The sequence below is a fragment of the Octopus bimaculoides genome, chromosome 6 (genome assembly GCF_001194135.2).
Source record: "Octopus bimaculoides isolate UCB-OBI-ISO-001 chromosome 6, ASM119413v2, whole genome shotgun sequence".
NCBI classification, from domain to species: Eukaryota; Metazoa; Mollusca; class Cephalopoda; order Octopoda; family Octopodidae; genus Octopus; species Octopus bimaculoides.
The window spans coordinates 95922398-95942384 of NC_068986.1; the positions used below are offsets into that span (position 1 = coordinate 95922398).

Consider the following 19987-nt stretch of genomic DNA (forward strand, 5'->3'; position numbering starts at 1 on the left):
TTATTTCAAGTAACAAAAACAGATTTATTTTGTGATATGTCTTCCCCCACCCCCCACCTACTCTCTCTCTCTTTCCCTCCCTAGAATTGTCTGACTCCTTCAGATCGTTCACTGATAAGTTAAAGCCATGTATGAAACAGCAAGTAACTGGGTCCAAGCTACTACCACTTCATCATCTTTTATTCATGATGCTGAGTTCCTCTTGGTCACGTTTGTCAGTCATGGCTACCAACACAGTCATAAGAAACTTTTCAAGCTGCTCTCTCAGATCTGCTGAACTGGACTCCAAATTTGCTTCAATGCACTGGATGTTCTGAAATGATGGAGCTGAAAGGAAAAATCAGGAAATTAATATTTGGTTGCGAAGAAGAAAATCTTTTGACAAATGTTATTATGTATCTTGTACTTCTGATTACACACACATGCACAGTAACAAACTTCTTTGTGATCAATCAACTTATTAGATTTAGCAGTTAAATCACTCTTAAATCATACTCTACCTTCTTACAAAATCAAGAATGTAGATATAAAAAAAAAAAAGGAGAAACAAGATGGTCATGGCTGGAATACCTTTGATCATTGACCTTCTCAATTAGGGCTGATTTGAGGCTAAACAATAACATTTCACATTTTTTTCAGACTGGGCATTCTCTTCGGAATCAAAAAATACTGCAGCCTTAACACATGCTTCAGTAGATTACTACTCACACATGAGGAGGCGCAATGGCCCAGCGGTTAGGGCAGCGGACTCGCGGTTTTGATTCCCAGACTGGGCGTTGTGAGTGTTTATTGAGCGAAAACACCTAAAGCTCCATGAGCCATCCGGCAGGGGATGGTGGCGAACCCTGCTGTACTCTTTCACCACAACTTTCTCTCACTCTTTCTTCCTGTTTCTGTTGTGCCTGTAATTCAAAGGGTCAACCATGTCACACTGTGTCATGCTGAATATCCCTGAGAACTACGTTAAGGGTACACGTGTCTGTGGAGTGCTCAGCCACTTGCACATTAATTTCACGAGCAGCAGGCTGTTCCGTTGATCGGATCAACTGGAACCCTCGACGTCGTAAGCGACGGAGTGCCAACAACAACTCACACATGCGGGATGATGCATCTATCATCACATATACTAAAGACTATCCAAGAAAAGGCTGATAATATAAGAATAACTCACCACTGCGCTACCTCTATGTAGTCTCTCGATCTGCAAGAAATAGCAACTAAATCTCCCTTCAAATTACATCCTACATACTGCCATAAAATAACTAAAGGTGACATTTGATAACGTAGTCCTCGATACATTGATTCCAAGTAAGACAGAAAGCTATGGCTGGGACACCTTTGATCATAAGTCTATGTGATCAGGACTTGCTGTTTTCTATTACTGTTACAACAGTGTCTGAGTGAGTTAGCTACCATATTGGTAGCTAACTCACACAGACAAAGCCCTCTTGATCCACTCCATCAAAGCCCTCTTGACCCACTCCATCAAAGCCCTCTTGACACCACTTGTTACTTCTACTGTGTAACGCCTTCCCCAGATCTTACACTAAATAATTTAACCTTCCATCCAAATGTATCTCCTTGAATTAACTTCCAGTTCATTTCATGTTTACTCTACTGAACAATAATTGCATCAATCACTATAATATACGCACAACCACAGGTATTATGGCATAGAAAATAACCTTTGTATACACCCTGTTGTGTGGGAAAGAAAATGAATAGGGACAATGCAAAGCGAAAATTCTAAATTTAAAAATAATAATAATGAAATTATTGTATACAGTGCTCAGGTGCACTACAATTTGTCAAAAGTGCATATAAAGCATATGCAGTAATGTACAAATGTCTTGAAAGTGAACAGTGTATGAGTCAGATACATGCTTGCGTGTGTATGGAGGGGAGAAAATCAGGTGTAGTGTTGGCGAATCTCAGGAAGCATGGAAGTTTTGAAGGATGCAGTGCTCCGACAACTAACAACTGATGCTGGCAGGTTTTTTTTTGTTTTTTTTGCTGTAGTTTCAGCTCAGAGCTGCGGCCATGCTGATGCACCACTGTTTCAGCAACTCTTAGTGTGAAAAAGTGTTTCCGAAAGTCATAGGAGCTGTGCTGTTTTCTGACTTTGTAAACATGTCCACAGGTGTTAGACAGGTGGAATTTGAAAAGGTGCTCAGAGTTATCGTTGGTAAGCTGGTTAATAATTTTATGGGCGTCTGCCAAGTCAGTTGCCAGACGTCGAAGTTTCAATGAATCCATGCCCAGGTAAGTAAGGCGTTCAGAATATGGCAAATGCCTGATATAGAGTATTCTCTTGGTTGCACATCACTGAATGGTTTCCAGACGATTAATATCCTGGGCAAGATAGGGGTTCCAGACCGGAGATGCAAATTCCAGGTGAGGCTGCACCATAGCTATATAAAGCCTCAGATTTGTGATTAACCCTTTACCATTTAAACTGGCCATATCTGGCCCAAATATTCTATGCTTTATGTTCAAACTAGCTAAAACTGGCCTCTTTCACCTACCCTACAATGTCATTCAAAAAATATATAATTGTATTGAAATCTCAAAGCTATGAGATAATGCATGATTAATTCCAAACAATATGAATACATAAACATTGTATTTGACAAAGTAATCTGAATGCCAAAGGATTAAACAATCTCTCTGGTATTATTAAGTAAATTGGAAACACTTGTAGTGGCACGAAATTATAGCCGCCATTGAGGAAGTACTATTCACCACCGGAAGCCCCTCGAGTTGCGCATGCGTAGTAAAACTCGTACTTAAACAGTTACTTTCATTATCTCGGTGAGTTGAGCTCAGACCTACATGACAACACCTCGCTCCTCCACGAAGCACTTTTACACTGTTCTCTGGCAGGCATCAAGGAAGCCCTTAACCTTCCATTACCAAACTACAACCTAATCAGCGGCTGCTAAGCAGAATGACAGGAATTGTGAAACCAAGCATCATAGTCATAAATAAAACCTTTTTAATATGTTGTTAATTGTTCTGATGTCTCTTCATTCATAATGCTGTTGAAAGGTGATAGAGAGACTAAAGTCTCTATGACAACTATCATACCTTTTACACACTCTAGGACAGTGAAGCATTTTTAGTCTTGGTGAGAGCAGGATGATATTTCTAGTGCTTTGAGAACAGTGTGTCCAATAGATCCATGGGTGTTAAGTTTGGGCTTTAAGTCGGACAGAAATCCTCCTTACATTGTTGATGTAAAGGAAAGATAGAAAAAGGATGTAAGATTTTAGTGTTCACATAAACTGAACACATATATGAATGTTACTTAAGAAGAGTAGCCTGTGTTAAGCTTCTTTGCCCTATAATCACAACATGAAGGCATAAGTTTTATAGTGATTGTGATCTTACAGCCTGGACTTACTGTTATGACAACAAGTCATACCAGAAAAGCTTCAATAAATACAACAAAAGGGAATCTATGTGATCACTCAGGCTGCTAGAAATAATTGCCAAATCACTCTCATCACACTACACTATCTTCAAAAAGGGAAAGACACATAAGATAGTTCTAGATGTCTTTTGATCATAGGTTAGCTAGATCAGGATTGACATGGAGTTAAAAGGTAACTCAACATACCTGAGAACCTATAATAAATACCTGAACAACACACACACACACAGCAAACAACCTGTAATACCTTTCAATAAATACAACAAAGAATATTCAGGAGTCAGCACATACAGTATTTATACATGTAGTAAAAATCCTTGTATTAGATGGCTTACTCACGGAGATCATAGGTCAAAGCATTACATGGATATTGTAAGACGATTAAGATACATCGTTTGGGGCTTATTTTGCATGATCGGACAAAATAGCTGTATCTGGGATAAAGAAAGCAAAGCAGTTAGTATTGGTGGCACTAGTGATGATGGTATGGTGATGATTAAAGCAATGAGTAGTGGCCATTGAGGTGATGGTAGGTAGAGATTGTAGTGTTGGGTGAGGTGGAGTAATAGTAATGAGTGATGATGGGAATGGTGATGAGTGATGGACAGGGAGTAGTTATGGTAGGTGGAGGTTGTGGTGATGACGGTGTCGCTTGTATAATGGTTTTGTAGGGACGGAGTGGTTAGTAGTGGTGGTGTCATTGATAATGATAGAGTTGGTGTCAGAGCTGACTTGGTTTGGAAGGGATGGTTGTTGATAGTTTGAAAGTGTGATTATGGCTTTGATGAACAGATGTAGTGATGGAGGAGTGAAGAGGTGACAGTGGAAGCTGATGGCACTAGGCTTATCTGAGTTATCAGTGGAGTAATGTGTGCAGTGGCAGACATGAAAGAGCAAAGAGCAATTGATGAGTGCAGTGGCAAGCATAACAAAAGCAAACTGTGAGAGGCCAATGTTAGACTGACATACAACTAAGTAATAAGTGTGTATACTGCTAAACTTTACGAAACAAACTGTGAGAGTCTGAGCATAGTGTAACATGTAAGTTGAGTGTGAGTGTGAGTACAGTGCTAGACATGATTAAAACATAAATTAATAAGTTTAAAAAAAAAAAGAAAAACTTCAATAATTTGTGGAGAGAGGGATTTAGCTGCTAAGTTGACAGATGTGACACTTGAAATACACTATAGCAGCATGTGACAATTTAAATATTGTTATAGCAACAAACATAGTTGTTTAAATATGTCTACCAAAGTGTTGTCATGGTATTCATGCCTTGTTGCAGTAAGCTTGCTGAAGTAAGTTCAGTGTCATTGCAGCAGACTTCCCAAGTTTAATGCAAAATTTCACATTGTCTTTTTGCTTCAGCTACCTGTCCTTGACAAAAGTTGCAGACTACAGAATACAAGTGATCACAAAATCACACAAATTTCACAACTTGCAAAGTAAACACAGTGATGTCATTTGTCTCATGAAGGTCACTGCAAGCTCTCGTTACACATGCAACTGTGTGCTGCTATCTGTTGGCCTACAACAGAACTAATCTGGGAACTTTTTGATACTACCTCATAACCCTTTCTTCGATCATGCTTTCCAAACAAGCCAGACAAAATGCTATTGCTGTTTCTTCAGACTCTTTGTATTCTGAGTTCAAATCCTGCTGAGGTTTGACTTTGCTTTTCATTCTTTCAGGGTTGATAAAATAAGTATCAATCAAGTACTAGGATTAATATAATCAATTGCCCACTCCTTCAAAATTTCAAGGCTTAAGAATTGTTAGCACACCAGACAAAATGTGTAATGGCATTTTATGTTCTGAGTTCAAATGTCACTGAGGTCAACTCTGCCTTTCATCATTTCAAGGTCAATGAAATCAGTACCAACTAACCCAACGAAATCATCTACCCCACTCCACGAAAATTCCAGGTCTTGTGCCTATCATAGAAAGGACTATTATTATTATTATTATTATTATTATAATTGTGTGGTGGTCTAGACTGAAAGGGCTGAAGACAGATACTTTTCTCTTTGGTCTACCCCATATCCACTTTTTTAGATACCATCTGAAAAGGAAAGTGAGGGTTGAGAGAGAAGTGCTGACTTCCAGCAAATTTGTTAAAAGGTGAGTGAATGTGGCAAAGATGGTCCATATCAATGGGCCTGCTTTGAGCATGCGCTTTTGAGTTTCCAAGTCTGAGAGAGAGAGAGAGACAAAGATGGAGAGAGGGCTCTTGCCCTAGTGGTCCAGGTGCCTGTGGATTCTTCGTGGGGTCTCCATGAGTAGCCCTGAGTTGCTTGCCTCTTTTAAGCATTTTCTTTGTTATATTTTTCATTGTTATTGACTTTTTACATGACACTTTATGTAACCCCACTTTATCCTTCGTGTTTTGTAATGTCCAGTCTTATTTTTGTTGGCCCTTGTGGCTAATAAAGAAAGGATTATTATTATTATTATTTCAATAGTTTAAAGTTGACTACTTTGCTGCAATCATCAGGTGGCATAGCAATGAAAAATTAAGAATACTTAAGTTATGTATGTATATATGCATGCATACAAGTTTGAGAGATTGAAAGCATCACAACAGAAAGCCAAACATAAAATAGCGGTGATGATAATGTTAGTGATGACAAGAGCTGTGTATGTGTGTGCGTGCACGTGCATAGAGATCCAGCTGCAAGATGATTGTACTCACGGAGTTCACTGCGAACAGGGGCATTGTAAGCCTCAGCTCTGACATTGCTCACACAGAAGCAGTGGTTGGTGGTAAGGCCTGTCTGAGGTAGGAAATAAGCAAGTCTAGAACATGTAAAAGAAAAAAAATAAATGGTAGGTTAGCTGAACTTCACTCAGAGAACCACCATTTTTATTTGGAAAGAATATGGTACAAATTGATCCCAAGTGCCAGTATTCAGGTGCCAGCATTGCTGATAATAAAAATTTCTAACCCAGGCATAAAGACCCAAAGACTGATATTTTAGTTTATCAGAGGCAAAGTTAGGCCCAGCATGACCTCAGTTATGTCTCTTTGCAAGGGATATGACTAAAAAGACAATAACAACATTTTGCCAACTTTACAGTCTTTATAATAATGATTTCTAACTCAGACACAAGGCCAGTCAGAAATTCAGGAAAGAGTAGAGCTGATTACACTAATGTCCGACCTGAGTATTTGGCTGGTATTTAATTTGAATCTTTAGAATGGTGAAAGATAACTCAGTACAGCAAGGCATTCCAATTCTACCTCTTCATTTATATTATAATATTAATAATGATTTCTAATACGTTTACATATTCATATCCATTTCACCATCAGATGTAAATGGATAGGTGGGAGGTAAAAAACCCCTTCAGTTATGAATGACCATGGAACTGCACCCAGAAATTTCCCCCCAGGCACATGTCCGGGTAAGGTTGTTTGTTAAAAATTAGCAGTCACCCATGCATACCAACCTCTCCACTCCACACCACTGATGTCATCCAAGAGAAAGGCAAAGGCCAATACAGCTTGACACCAGTGACCCTGTTGGTGCTGTGCCTCATAAAAAGGCACCCAGTGCACTGTAAAGTGGTTGGTGTTAGGAAGGGTATCCAGGTGTAGAAACCATGCCAAAACAGACGATGGAGCCTAGTTCAGCTCCTAGCTATGCCAGCTCAAGTTGACCCATCCAACCCATGCCAGTATGGAAAATGGATGTTAAATGATGATGATATATAAGTGCATGTGTATGTACTTATATACACACACATATATGAGATGCAGGCACAGCTGTGTGGTTAAGATGATCACTTTGGTGTTAGGTTCAGCCCCACAGTCCAGCGCCTTGAGCATGTGGCTTCTATTACAGCCCAGAGACAACCAACAGTGTGAACGAATTTGATGTATGAAAACAGCAGGAAGTTTACCCTGTGTGCACATGAAAGCGTGTAAATGTAGACTTCCCACAGTTTTGTTTGAGTGAAACATATTACCAACAAACAAGAAGTCAACACTTCATATCTGTCAGCCACTGCAGCTCGGTGAATTGAAAAAAACCCCATGAAATATTAAAGTTGTATGATAGAGAGGTGAACTGTGAAATGTATGAGGAAATGAAGAGTGTAACATGTGAGAAGAGAAGAGAGAGAAAGAGTAAGAGAAAAGAATCTTACAGCTCTTCAAGTTCTTTGTTGTGGTTGGTACGGTCTGGGTTATAAACAAAGATAATACCATTGGCATCTTTACTAAATGCTGCCCAACAGGATTCATATCTGAGACACAACACAGAAAACAAGGTAAATTAATAAATTACAGTGACAGGTTTTCATTAATGTCCCATGACAACACAACCTCTTCATGGCTTATTGTGCACCACTAATTTTTGCAATGATTTAAAGCAAAAGTCAAGCTATTTCTTACAGCTGGAGCATTGTCAGAATAAATTAGCTTTATTTTTATTCCCTACTTACTATGAATAAATCTGGTGTCCAGTGTATTATTTAAAATGTTAACTGGCTCAGCCTATAACTGGAACTTATCAATGATACATTTAACATGTTAACTGCCACAGCCTGTTACTGGAACTTACCAATGATACCACGTATTTTATGCGGTCACACCGCATACTGTTTAGTTACAGAGAAATGTACTTTTACAATATTTCATAACTGAATTTCAATATTTAGCATTCATGTTATTTGAATATCCTCAAAACCATGTGAGCTGAACAACCCCGTAGACGAAAATGGTGTTCATCTTAGAGGATACCGACAACGTATGTATGATCAATGGAGAGAAAGAAGATTGTTTCAACTCACGGAACAGAGATTATGTGATCAAGCTAGAGCTTGATCACATTTTATGATGGGATTTTATGATTCAGTGCGACCATGAGAGAGAGAATAAGAAAACAGATGTAGTGTTAATTGAGAAAGAAAGCAAACAATGCTGGATCAGAGATATAACAAGCCCAACTGACAAGGTATGCGATAAGGAAGAAAGAAAAGTCAATAGATATTACAGGTTAGCTTGGAAATTTAAGCAGTTGTGGTCACTGAAAAAGGTGGTAGTAGTACCAATAACTGTTGGAGCCCTGGGAACAGTGAGTAAAAATCTTGAGTAGTACATGGAACAAATAGGGGCTGCAATAAGGGTGGAGCACTTGCAGAAAACAACACTGCTTGGAACTGCTCAAATACCCTGGATGGCACTCAAAATATAAGGGGTGTTACCTTAGTTCACTGCTAGTGAACAGCTGACACTGTAGTACATCTCCAGCAATAGAAACTGTGCAAAGACGATAAATAATAATAATAAAGACTTGTAACATAGGCACAAGACCAAAAATTATAAATTAGAGCAACTGAAGAGTAAATGGACACTAGACATAACTAAATATTACAAAGCAATTTTTCTGTTCAACACACTGTTAATTTTGTCATACATTATCATCAGTAAATTAGGAAAGTATGAGTGGAATCCTGGGTTCAACCAGAAGAATGTGCTTTTCTTAAGGAGTTTGTTTGAAAGTTGATGTGATACACTAGCTTTTAATCCAGTGGATATTTCACACATTCCATTCTAAATGATAGAAACTGGAATGAAGTATTGGCTCTATGGTGACTGGATGTTTCTAAAAGGATTAACTAAACCTAACTTTATTGTATTGATTACAGATATATAACAGCACAACTACTGTATTGGGTGATAGATGCCTTTTTGCTAAAAAGTGTAGTGCACTATTACACATCATGGGACAGTAATGCTATTTACATGTTGTACTAAAATTGGACACAGCAAATTCATATAAATCTACCTTCACAAATGATGTATAAGCTCCATTATGAAATGTAACTGGACAACGTGTTTAGACATGAATTCCATCTCAAAAACTATCCCTCTTATAGATTCAAAGAAAAAAGGTAAAAAATGACCATAACAAAACATAACAATATCTGTTTCAACACAGGGTTTCACATCAGCAATCAGGCAAAATAAATTCATAAACACACACACACACATATATATCATCATGATCATCATCATTTAACATCAACTTTCCATGCTGGCATTATATATATATATATATATATATATATATGTGTGTGTGTGTGTGTGTGTGTGTGTGTGTGTGTGTGAACACCATTTCAATACTGCTACAAGCCTGTAATCACCATTGTAAGACAACTACTACTACATACCTATGATCACCACTACAATCCCATAATTCGATATCAGCAACAGTATTACGACCATCCAGAATCATTGGCTGTTCAAACTCCATTATTCTGTTCAGAGAAAGAAAGAAAAACAAAATATATAGGTTTATAATTTTGGGAATGACTGCTAGTCTCATTTTCAAAGTTGAATTTTATATATATATATATATATATATGTATGTATATATATGTATGTATGTATATACACACTCACACCCAATCAAATAAATTCATACCCATGTTCTGGTTGAGGCTCCCCTCCATCTTATCTCTTGTACACAGCACACATCTACTTATCACAGCTTCAGCATCTCTACAATCTCTCCAGATCTAACAGTCTTTCAGGTGTTAATAAGATATTTTCTTCACCTGGAGGATGATACATATTGAGACAAAAATCTGAATGGCAATAGAATGAATTGTCAACATCGAATATATATATAAGAGATTTTGCAGAAAATACTTGATGCAGTCACAATATTTGAAGAAAGATTTTCTTAAAAGTTACTATCTATTTTAAAAAGCTTTTTAAGAAAGTTTTTGTATCGTGCATTACTTTGCTGTTTGACTTTTCAAGCACACATGTCCTGGGCTTATGTATGTGTACATCATCATCATCATTCCTCCCATCACCATCCTCACCACCAATAAAACCTCCTTTAATACAGTGATGATAATACACTGAGGAGCCTCAAGATAGTTATCTGATATACTAGAAATAGTAGTCAAATCTTTCTTGCATCACACCATACAACCCTTTGAAAAGGATAGTTTGAATAATATTGTTCTTCATATGTTATATCAGACAAAAATTTTTGTAAAAATGGAATACTTTAGGTCAAAGCATCTTTCATCATAGCTTTGCTTGATCAGGTCTGATATCAGGTTAAACAACCAACAACTGCAACAACAACAACAATGATGAAAATCAAGAAGAAATTAGTTAATTCTAGAGTATGTCACTCACCTGACCCCAACAGTAGGAGAAATATTTGTAACTTCAGTGGCTTTACACAGGAAATTAGCCAGGACTGTTTTGCCACTCTGAAAATAAATGGAGATAACATTGGGGCTTCAAAGTTTGACACAAGAGCATCAGTTTTGGGAGATATGGTAAGGTGATTACATCACTTCCAGTGCTCAACTAGTACTTATTTTATCGACCTTGAAAGGATGAAAAGCAAAGTCAACCTCAGCAGAATTTGAACTCAGAGCATAAAAATGGACAAAATGCTACTAGGCATTTTGCCCAGCTAGTTAAAGATTTTGCTAGCTCAAATGGAGAAAATATTAAACTATAACAAATCCACAAAGAGATTTTGAGCTTGGTTTCCAACCATAGGGTTTCAGGTTTACTCCTTAGGTAAGTGTCTTCTCCTATAGCCTCAGGCTGACCAAAGCCTTGTGAGTAAATTTGGTAAGTGGAAACTAAAGTCCATCATGTGTATATGTGTGAGAGTGAAATGCTTGTACCCTTTGTACTGCGGGCAAATTCCACAATATCATGCCTTCTGATGGTTTGTATACATTTAGTACGATACCCAGATGGTGATTTTAGACGATATAGACTGAAAATGCACTCCTATATAATTAGGCTATATATCAATTTCTCATGGAACCTTTAGTAATGTCTCACAGAATCCTATGGGAATACTCATCTAAAATAAGGCTATATATGTCATAAACATATAATTATACTTCGGTATAATAAATTGTTTAGTTTCCCATCCTTTATTAGTGTAAACAGAGAACAAACAAAGGAGGATATTCTACAGAGACATTGCATTCTTGCAGAAAAAGAACACAGTATCTGGTCCTACAAGGAATTTCCTTTCAGAATAGTAGCGTAGGGTGGCTGAGTGAGCTATAGACCAAAATAGTTGCAACATTGTTGCTTTTGATGGATAAAACGTGCATGTTGAGTTACATATCATTATAAGTGAATCCTGGCTGTCATGCATCAGTTAAATTCATTTTTTGTCCCAGCTGTAGCAACTATCACAGACATTGATCATGTGTTTAACCCAGATACATGTCTTTTGGGAAGACAAAGTAGGTAGGTTTACAGTTCCTGAAGCTTGTATGGTCCAAATTCTACTTAAATATTATCCATCATCACACCAACACCAACTTAAGGAGTCAGCATTGATACAGTAAATTGTTAACAAAAGACCACTTACCACTAAGAATCAATATGTAAAAAAAACAACTTTTACAACAAAAACTATTTGCATACATATTGTCTCATAGTGATAAGGTGTTTTGCTGAAAACTGACTTTATTACTTTATATATTTATTAATGCCTACTGCCTGCAGAGTGTATTTACTCACTATTTACTGTTTAGTCTAAATGCTTTACAAACAAAAGGATGCAACAAGCACTGACTGACATCACAGCACACTTGGCAGAGTTACGAGGGTGGGCTGAAAAGTTAGTAGGCTGACTACGAAGGAGTGATGCTAGAGCTGTGAAATCATGCATGATTTCATTTCAACTCTCCTTATTAATAACTGCATTGTTTCTTTCCATGCAAACTGATATCTGACTGGTCAAAGAAAACTTCAGCTTTGGCAGCAGTGCAAAAGTGGGCAGTTAGATTTAGGAGGAGGGAGGGTCCTGAAGATGACTCAAGGTATGGACTGAAGATGACTCAAGGTCCTACAACTGCCACCACTGAGGAAAACATTGTGTTCACCACATGGTGATTGACTATAAATCAAATAACCAAGGCTGTTAGTATATCCCGTGAGAGAGTTGAGAATATACTGCACAATGAACTTGGCATGACAAAGGTTTCTGCTAGCTGGGTACCATGTCTTCTGACACCTGATCAAAAAGCACACCAGACGGATCACATCAGGAAAATCTGACATTGTTTAAAGCAGATCCAACTCTCCCTTTGATCTGTCTTGCAAAATGATACATTTGAAATGTAGTCCAACATATGTTTGGATGAAAAACAGGGTGACCACGATAGAAGGTCCTTGGTCATAGGTCTGCTTGATTAGGGCTGACCTTGGGCTAAAGAACACTAACATTAATTCCCATAATGTAGTTTTGACATTTTCTTGCACAGTTTGTTTTATTTTCTGAAGTTAGTAAAACAAAGTTGTGGATATTTCAATGGAGGGGTAGAGGTAGTAAATGTCAAATAATGCAAACGAAGGAGTAACTAAGTCTTATAGCAACTAAATCTCCCTCAAACCACCTCTTACCATCTTTAAAATGGACACAATGGTTAATACTGTGCTTGTAAATGAAAAGATGTAGTGGTCAATACTAGAACGCTTCAGATCAAAGACCTGGTTATTTAGTGTTAGCCTGAAGTTAAAGACAATAAATGTAACGTTGAATATCTGCGAGTTTTCGAATCTTCTTCTTTGTGGGTGGAGATGAAATACGGCAGAATGAGAAAATCAAGAGTTTTTTTTTAATAGTTGTCATTTAGTCTCCGGCCAGCCTTCATGTAACAAATATATGATAAAAGACTTTCCAAACATGACCATCATTTTTTAATTCAGACTTAGTGTATATAGAACTTATGCAGTGTGTCATTTCATTTAGAAAGTTTGTGTAATTTGAGGGAGGCTTAACTGCTCTTTCTAGCAGTTCTCTCACTGGTTCGGTCTTAAGCCTAATCAAGATAATTTATTGACATAACAACACTATTTTAAGCAAATACACTTACTTCCATCGGCCCGAGAAGTAAAACTTTGGCTTTGAACATAGACATGGTTTTTCTGGTGTGGTTTATGTGTTACTTGGTAACCAGGCTCCTGGTACTACTGCCGCCCTCTCTTGGCAAAACATTACACTAGCAGTAATAAATATCATTAGCAATGCGGTGGATCAAATATACCAACATATAAACACGTTTTTTACAACTATTTTGCCACCAATTTTATTTACACATTACCATAAAAAATACATTTCTTAGGAGTGAATTATGTTTGATAAAAGGCAAAAAATCTAGCTATGTAGGTACATTTTTTTGTCTCTCGACGAAGCTGAATAAATATTACACAGGAACTAGACACCGTTTACACGTGGACGGTTACTCGTTTTATGGGAACGATGGCGGGATTTCTGATATAAATATTGACATTTTGGTTTGTAAGTAGATTTATAAGAATCGGCACTTTAATCTATTAACTTTACCCTTCAAATTATCTCATTTGTTTTGCATTCATTTACTTAGTAACTTTTAATGTATTCCATTACAAACTTAAACTAAAGAAGAGCGCAAGTACGCAGGCGAATTAAGCTATCTTAAATAAGTAAACATTCAAATGATAAATAAATATGTCTTTTTCCTAATAGAATTAATGACAGTGTGATTTTAAAGAAGCTTTATGACTATAGTGGTTTCTAAATTTCAGTTTACTAATATGCACTAACTTATGTTAATTACGTTTTCTAGTGAAACAAGTGTGTACTTCGCTTCTTGCATGTTTTAGATTTGCTGTCGAAACAAGATGATTACCGCTTACGTTGCTTGTTAAACATTGTCTTTTTAAACATTTTCTTTTCTTATTATTTTTCCCTTTAAAACATTGTCTGTATTCGATTGCTTCGGACAGTCTGAAAGTGAAATAACTAGTTTCTCTAGAATTGTTCAGCTTCCCCCGATTTTTCACGAGAAAAAAAAAAAAACGTCTTTCTGTGAATACCAAAAATGTCCGCTTTAGTAAGACACACCGATTGATATATATATCATTTTGCCTTTTAGTTCCTAACTTTTAAACTAGAAGAGAGTTTACCTATCCGTTTTATACTGAATGACACTGTAGGATATTGTTTGAATCATCTATCGATCAGTTCACTGTATTGCCAGAAATCACTTCCTGTTTGATTACTGCTAACAGGTGATGCTGAAATTGACGAACATTTGGTTAGTTTCCACTCTTGAAATCAAGTCCCTTCATGCAAGCCAACAAGGGTAATTCCATGTAGTTGCCTTTCCTTTTAAGTCATACCTTATTGTCTCAAAAGAAGAAAGGCAATGCAATCCTACATACATGAAGTTGGGCTGATCACAGCTGAGATACTGTTTTCGATCATAGATCTGTTCAATCAAAATTCTTTGCATAGATCTGAAGAAAGTTTTAGGTCATCCTTGATTGCATGGACCTGTGATCAGAAGTATTCCAACCATGACCATTCCATTTTTTCTAGTACTTTTCCCTGATGCTGTGCAATCAGGACTGTAGGGTGGGATTTGAAAGAAATTTGATTGTTGTTTCAAGCAGATCAATAACTACTTAAGTGCTCTCGTTATCTGGAACACAGTTACACACACACACACACACACACACATTTATATATTAAAAGCTACATGTTCAAATGCATGCATTGTGTGACTATTAAAACTACAGAAAATATGAAATTAAGGATTGTTTACAAGTATATTAGTAATTCACCCAAAATAGCATTTTCTGATAAATATGAATATCAGTAATATGCTAGGATTCATCTAAATGCTATGTAAGCTCTGTGGTGACCTGTTTGCTTGTGATATTATTTGAGAATTATTTAACTAGTACAGCAACATGTTTCTGTTTTCATCAAGGTTTCTGGCTCCTTCTGTCAGCAACAATGGAAAGCACGGAGGTGTATCATATTGGGGGTCATAAGGTTATGTTCCCCTTTAAACCTTACCCTTCCCAGTTTGATATGATGAATAAGGTAAGAAATCAACTCAAACGCTTTTGTTGTTATTTTTCTATAGGTTGTTCTTAAGTATTTTAATATATTCTACATTGTGTATATATGTCTATGTATTAGTTGTTTAACCCCTAGCTTGTTCAGAACAAGGAGACCTGTGAGCATAGACATTACAGTTGCTTTCATCCCATCTTTTTTAGGTATGAAACACTAGATGTTGTAGTCTGCACCATCTGGCGTTTCCTACCATTTTAAATAGGAAGCATCTAATGTTTCCTTGTGTCCTTTACTTATTTAAGGTAGTACAGTGTGGTTTGTGGGAGATATGATGACTATTTCTAGCAGGTTAAGTAACTGAGATGTTCCTTTGAGTTGCTCTATTTACGTGTGTGTGTATGTTATAATTCCTTAGACTTTACTTATGTCAGTCTACCTAACTGTAAATAGCTTCTACTACTTCCTGCTACTTGCACTGTATCATGTCACCTTCAAACATTGTACAATGTGACATACATTACGTGTATATGTAATGTTGTTTAGCTCCTGGTCAGTTCTGGTCAAAGTGTCCCACCCTTGACCATCCCATTATTTAACAATTTTTCCAGGATAACGTTATCCTCTGTGTCCTTCTTTTGTTTAGATTATAAAGTGTGATTTGAAAGAAATTTACTATTTTCTTTAGTAGGTTTGAGTATGTATACAGAGGCTTGTTTGTTGGGTTATAGTGTTTGGTGTTTGTATGTTTGTTGTTTACTTAAATTAATTTGTTGTTGTTATTTAAATGTATTTATTTTCATATAATTTCTGCTGGGGTCTGGCCCCCTTTGTCTCGTTCCTTCTCAGATTCTTAGTGGATTGGACAAAAGACTGAACTGTCTCTTGGAAAGTCCTACTGGAAGTGGTAAAACACTCTCCTTACTTTGTTCAAGTTTAGCTTGGCAGAAAACCGAGGCCGGTAAGTTGATCATCTCTGTTTTTTTTCTTGTGTATATATATATATGTCAGTGTAGTTTGACTCATTTATATAAGTGGAGTTCAGTGAGAAAATAGGGTTTGTGTTTGTTTTTCTTTTTTGTTTTTTTTTTGCTTTTGAATTTACTCTCACTATTATAACATGATTGACTCCTTACTTGATGAGTTTGAGTGGATGCTCTTGATGAGTAAACAAGACTTACTCTTTTCATGATGTACTTAAGAGCAGCTTTGTGAGATTGTAGAATTTATCTTCCTCTTAGCATGTTTGAGTGACTCTCAGTGACAGAGTATGACTCTTTCCTCAATGTTTTTGAGTGTAGCTTGTTAAGACAACAGGATTTATCTTTTTCTTATTAACATTATTTCATGCCAATGGATTGGCAGAATCTTTAGGGTGTTGGACAGAATACCTAGGAGTATTTATTCTAGCACTTTGCATTCTGAGTTCAAATCCCAACTTCGCCTTTCATCCTTCAGGGATCAATAACATACCAGTCAAGAATTAAGGTCAATATAGTTCACTGTTTCCTTCCCTTCAAAATTTCTGTCCTTATGCCTATGTTAGAAACATTAACATCGTCATTATCATCAACATTATTATTTTTTTCTTTGTTGCAGCTAAAATTGAAATATTGAATAAGGAAAACCAGAAAAGTAAGAATTATTTATATATTTCGCCCCTATTGTCGTATTAGTAGTGGGAATAGAGACAGTCAAGAGGTTGCTGTTTCATATCCTGTTAACTACATTGTGTTGTATCTCTGGTCAAGAAACTTAATTCGTAAATAGCTCAGTCCACCTACCTAAAAGTAGATACCACAGAGTAAGAAGAGCCTTTGTTGTTGCTTAGCACTCGGTCATCTGTGATTAAGTAGATTGGAGGTTTTCCAACTATGAGCATCCCATTTTTGTCTTTTTGAGACTTGTCAACCTTCTTTAAGATAGTAAGGTGTTATATGAAGGAGATATGGTTGCTATTTCTAGCAAGCAGAGTGACCACTTAGAGACCTTAAGCCTATGCTTGAGCAACAACTTGTTCTAAGTCAGTGATTCTCAAACAGGATATATTTGCTCCTTGAGGATAAAAATCTATGTGGCAGGGCACAAATTATATTAAGACCTAAGAGAAGTCATACATATATTACATAACAGCAGAAGAGATGCAGTGTAATGAAATCCTGATAAATTGCAGTGCTTTGCTATATATACTGTCTTGCATGGGAGTAAAGGTATAAATTTGATGGAGAATAAATGACAGAAAGAGATGAGAGAATCACTGTTGTAAGCAGTGGCAACATCACTGTAAATGTGGTAAGTAGTGCTGGTTTCAGGTTTCAACTCCTCTTGCAGATAATAGAGCTTAGAGAGCTGTAGGTTCCATCAGAGTCATTTGCTCTAAGCATCTTTGTACACTAGAGAGAGATTGAATCTGTATTGATTCAGAGTGGATACACCACTATCGGTATTGGTTGACAATAGTGCTTATAGAACATGGTGATTGGTGGTTGATATCTGTACTACCATGTAGTATAGCTATCAGCTGTAGTTACCACCCACTGCTGTCACCTCTATTAACCAGCCACTTCTGTACCAGCATGACATACTTCTGTTCCATTACTGCCCACCATCATCATGTGTCAATGTCACTATAATCTATCTCTGCTTTTTCAAATTAATGAGTGAAGCTCTGCATAATTGTTTTACTTGTTAGAAATAGCAGACAAATCTTCAGATCACACCCTTAAAAAAGAAAAACACATTGGATAATATACTGGGTTTTTAAAAGTATATTGGCTGAAATGCCTTTTGATCATCAGTCTACTTGATCAGGGTTGACCTGGGCCTCAGCTAAACGGCAACCTCCATTGTAGCTACTTAATCATCCTTTATCACCACATATCCATACATCAGTTTGACCTGCCTCATGAACCACTATCATGACAACAGTTAAAACATACCAGTTTCTACCATGTTTTAGTCTAGGCAATATGATCTGACTACCTACCACACTACATCCCATACAAAACCCCACTGCTAACTAAACCTTACACAGAATGACCTCACTAATACATTACTTCCCTCACAAACCAAACAACCCTGACAATTCCAATGTACACTTGTCATGGACTAACTGGGGTTATTCAACAGTGATAAGGAAAAGCGATATATAATCTAAAGAAGGGGTTTATTTGTTTCTTTTCTTCAGATATCTGTGAGTTTTGCTGGGATCCACATCGTTACCATCGTACATACCATCTCCAACCAAAACAGAAGACAAATAAGAAAACAAACTCTAAAAGTAAGTCAGGTTTCTTTTGATTTTTTATCAAATATTTCTTTCTCTTTTTTTTTTTTTTCATTTTAGTTTTTGTATAATCCCTGCCCTACATCCCTAACCTCCAAGGTTTGTGACCTTCGTCTAATTTTCTTTTATGGCCAGTGACTTGCTCAATTGAATTCAGTTCCCTATTCTTTGTTTGGGCACAGGTATTGATGAGTGGGTAAAAGTTTTGCACCACAACCACATAATTCTGGTTTCAATCCTAGCACATGAAACCTTGGGCAATTTCATCTATGATTGCGTAACACATGAAAGTACTAGTTTATTTCAGTATTGTAAAATTATAAAAATTGCAAATGATAACACATGAAAATCATACTTGTGCCAATATGACAGAGATGCTCTTTTACAAATCCTCACTTGCTGCCAAGACAAGACTCCACACAGATACACACGCATACTTATATATATGACGGGCTTCTTTCAGTTTCTGTCTACCAAATCTACTCACAAGGCTTTGGTTAGCCTGGAGCTGTAGTAGAAAACACTTGACAAAGAGGCCATGCAGTGCGACTGATCCCAAGACCACATGGTTGGGAAGCAAGCTTCTTAACTTGTGCCAAAATGCGAATGTGTGTCAGTATTGTAGTGGCAGATGAGAGAAAAGATGTTTTTTTTAAAAAATTTTTATACCAACAGGGGAACTGTTAATAGTTACCAAACAAAATTAAGTTATGTGTATGTATAATTTCATTTCATCAGCTGAAACCCACACTGGCAACTAGTTACAGTTTTCTTGTACGAAAGGTGCAGTTTTTCAGGTTGCCATATTAGAATGAAATTTAATAAAAAAAGAAGCAATATTAACGTGAACACATTCTCATTGGTTTGCACAAATTTCATTTTCGTCTTGGATATATGCACAAGGATAAGATCAAGAACTTTCTGTAGTTAAAACAAGGGAGATTACTTTGGAGGGATGAAGTATGATGGGAGGTAATCCACATAAGAAATTTGGCATAGTTAATGTAAGATTGATTACTGAGTCAATTCAGAGAAGAAATAGAGAAGTGAGGGATTGAATCCTTTAGAAAGAATCTTTCAGTCAGCTTTAACAAACGCTGATTGATAGATTGGAGTATGTTAACTCCTATATTTCTCCAACTATACACACACACATACACATATATCCGGGTTTTTATCATCATCATCATCATCATCATCGTTTAACGTCCGCTTTCCATGCTAGCATGGGTTGGACGATTTGCCTGAGGACTGGTGAAACCGGATGGCAACACCAGGCTCCAGTCTGATTTGGCAGAGTTTCTACAGCTGGATGCCCTTCCTAACGCCAACCACTCAGAGAGTGTAGTGGGTGCTTTTACGTGTCACCCGCACGAAAACGGCCACGCTCGAAATGGTGTCTTTTATGTGCC

General features: G+C 37.0%; 2 protein-coding genes across 3 annotated transcripts in view; one reads left to right on the forward strand and one right to left on the reverse strand.

The window, feature by feature from the left end:
• On the reverse strand, window positions 1-13476 carry LOC106871479 (intraflagellar transport protein 22 homolog). Of its 2 annotated transcripts, none has more exons than XM_014917957.2 (6): window positions 13320-13476; window positions 10597-10673; window positions 9612-9698; window positions 7584-7682; window positions 3773-3867; window positions 1-327 (listed from the first exon to the last, which is right to left on the reverse strand). In XM_014917957.2, the coding sequence occupies exons 1-6, from the start codon at window positions 13362-13364 to the stop codon at window positions 173-175; spliced, it is 558 nt and encodes a 185-aa protein (XP_014773443.1). In that variant the 5' UTR covers window positions 13365-13476; the 3' UTR covers window positions 1-172. The 2 variants fall into 2 exon arrangements, with proteins under 2 accessions (XP_014773443.1, XP_014773442.1); XM_014917956.2 differs by lacking the exon at window positions 3773-3867 and adding an exon at window positions 6127-6230.
• A 140-nt stretch (window positions 13477-13616) lies between these two features.
• Window positions 13617-19987, forward strand: part of LOC106871478 (Fanconi anemia group J protein homolog) — a 52155-nt gene continuing 45784 nt past the window's right edge. Inside the window, exons 1-5 of the mRNA XM_014917954.2 lie at window positions 13617-13744; window positions 15201-15316; window positions 16139-16250; window positions 16889-16924; window positions 18477-18569. Of these exons, the coding sequence (XP_014773440.1) occupies window positions 15227-15316; window positions 16139-16250; window positions 16889-16924; window positions 18477-18569 (331 nt within the window). The 5' untranslated portion in view covers window positions 13617-13744; window positions 15201-15226. The remainder of the gene's footprint in view (window positions 13745-15200; window positions 15317-16138; window positions 16251-16888; window positions 16925-18476; window positions 18570-19987) is intronic.

Bases quoted from the DNA above. Each gene is read 5' to 3' on its own strand.
- LOC106871479 (XM_014917956.2), bottom strand. From the start codon at position 13,364: ATGTCTATGTTCAAAGCCAAAGTTTTACTTCTCGGGCCGATGGAA. The intron at 9,699-10,596 runs GTGAGTGACATA...TTCTCTGAACAG, and splicing joins TCTCCTACTGTTGGGGTCAG to AATAATGGAGTTTGAACAGC. The intron at 7,683-9,611 runs GTATGTAGTAGT...GTTGTGTCTCAG, and splicing joins GATTGTAGTGGTGATCATAG to ATATGAATCCTGTTGGGCAG.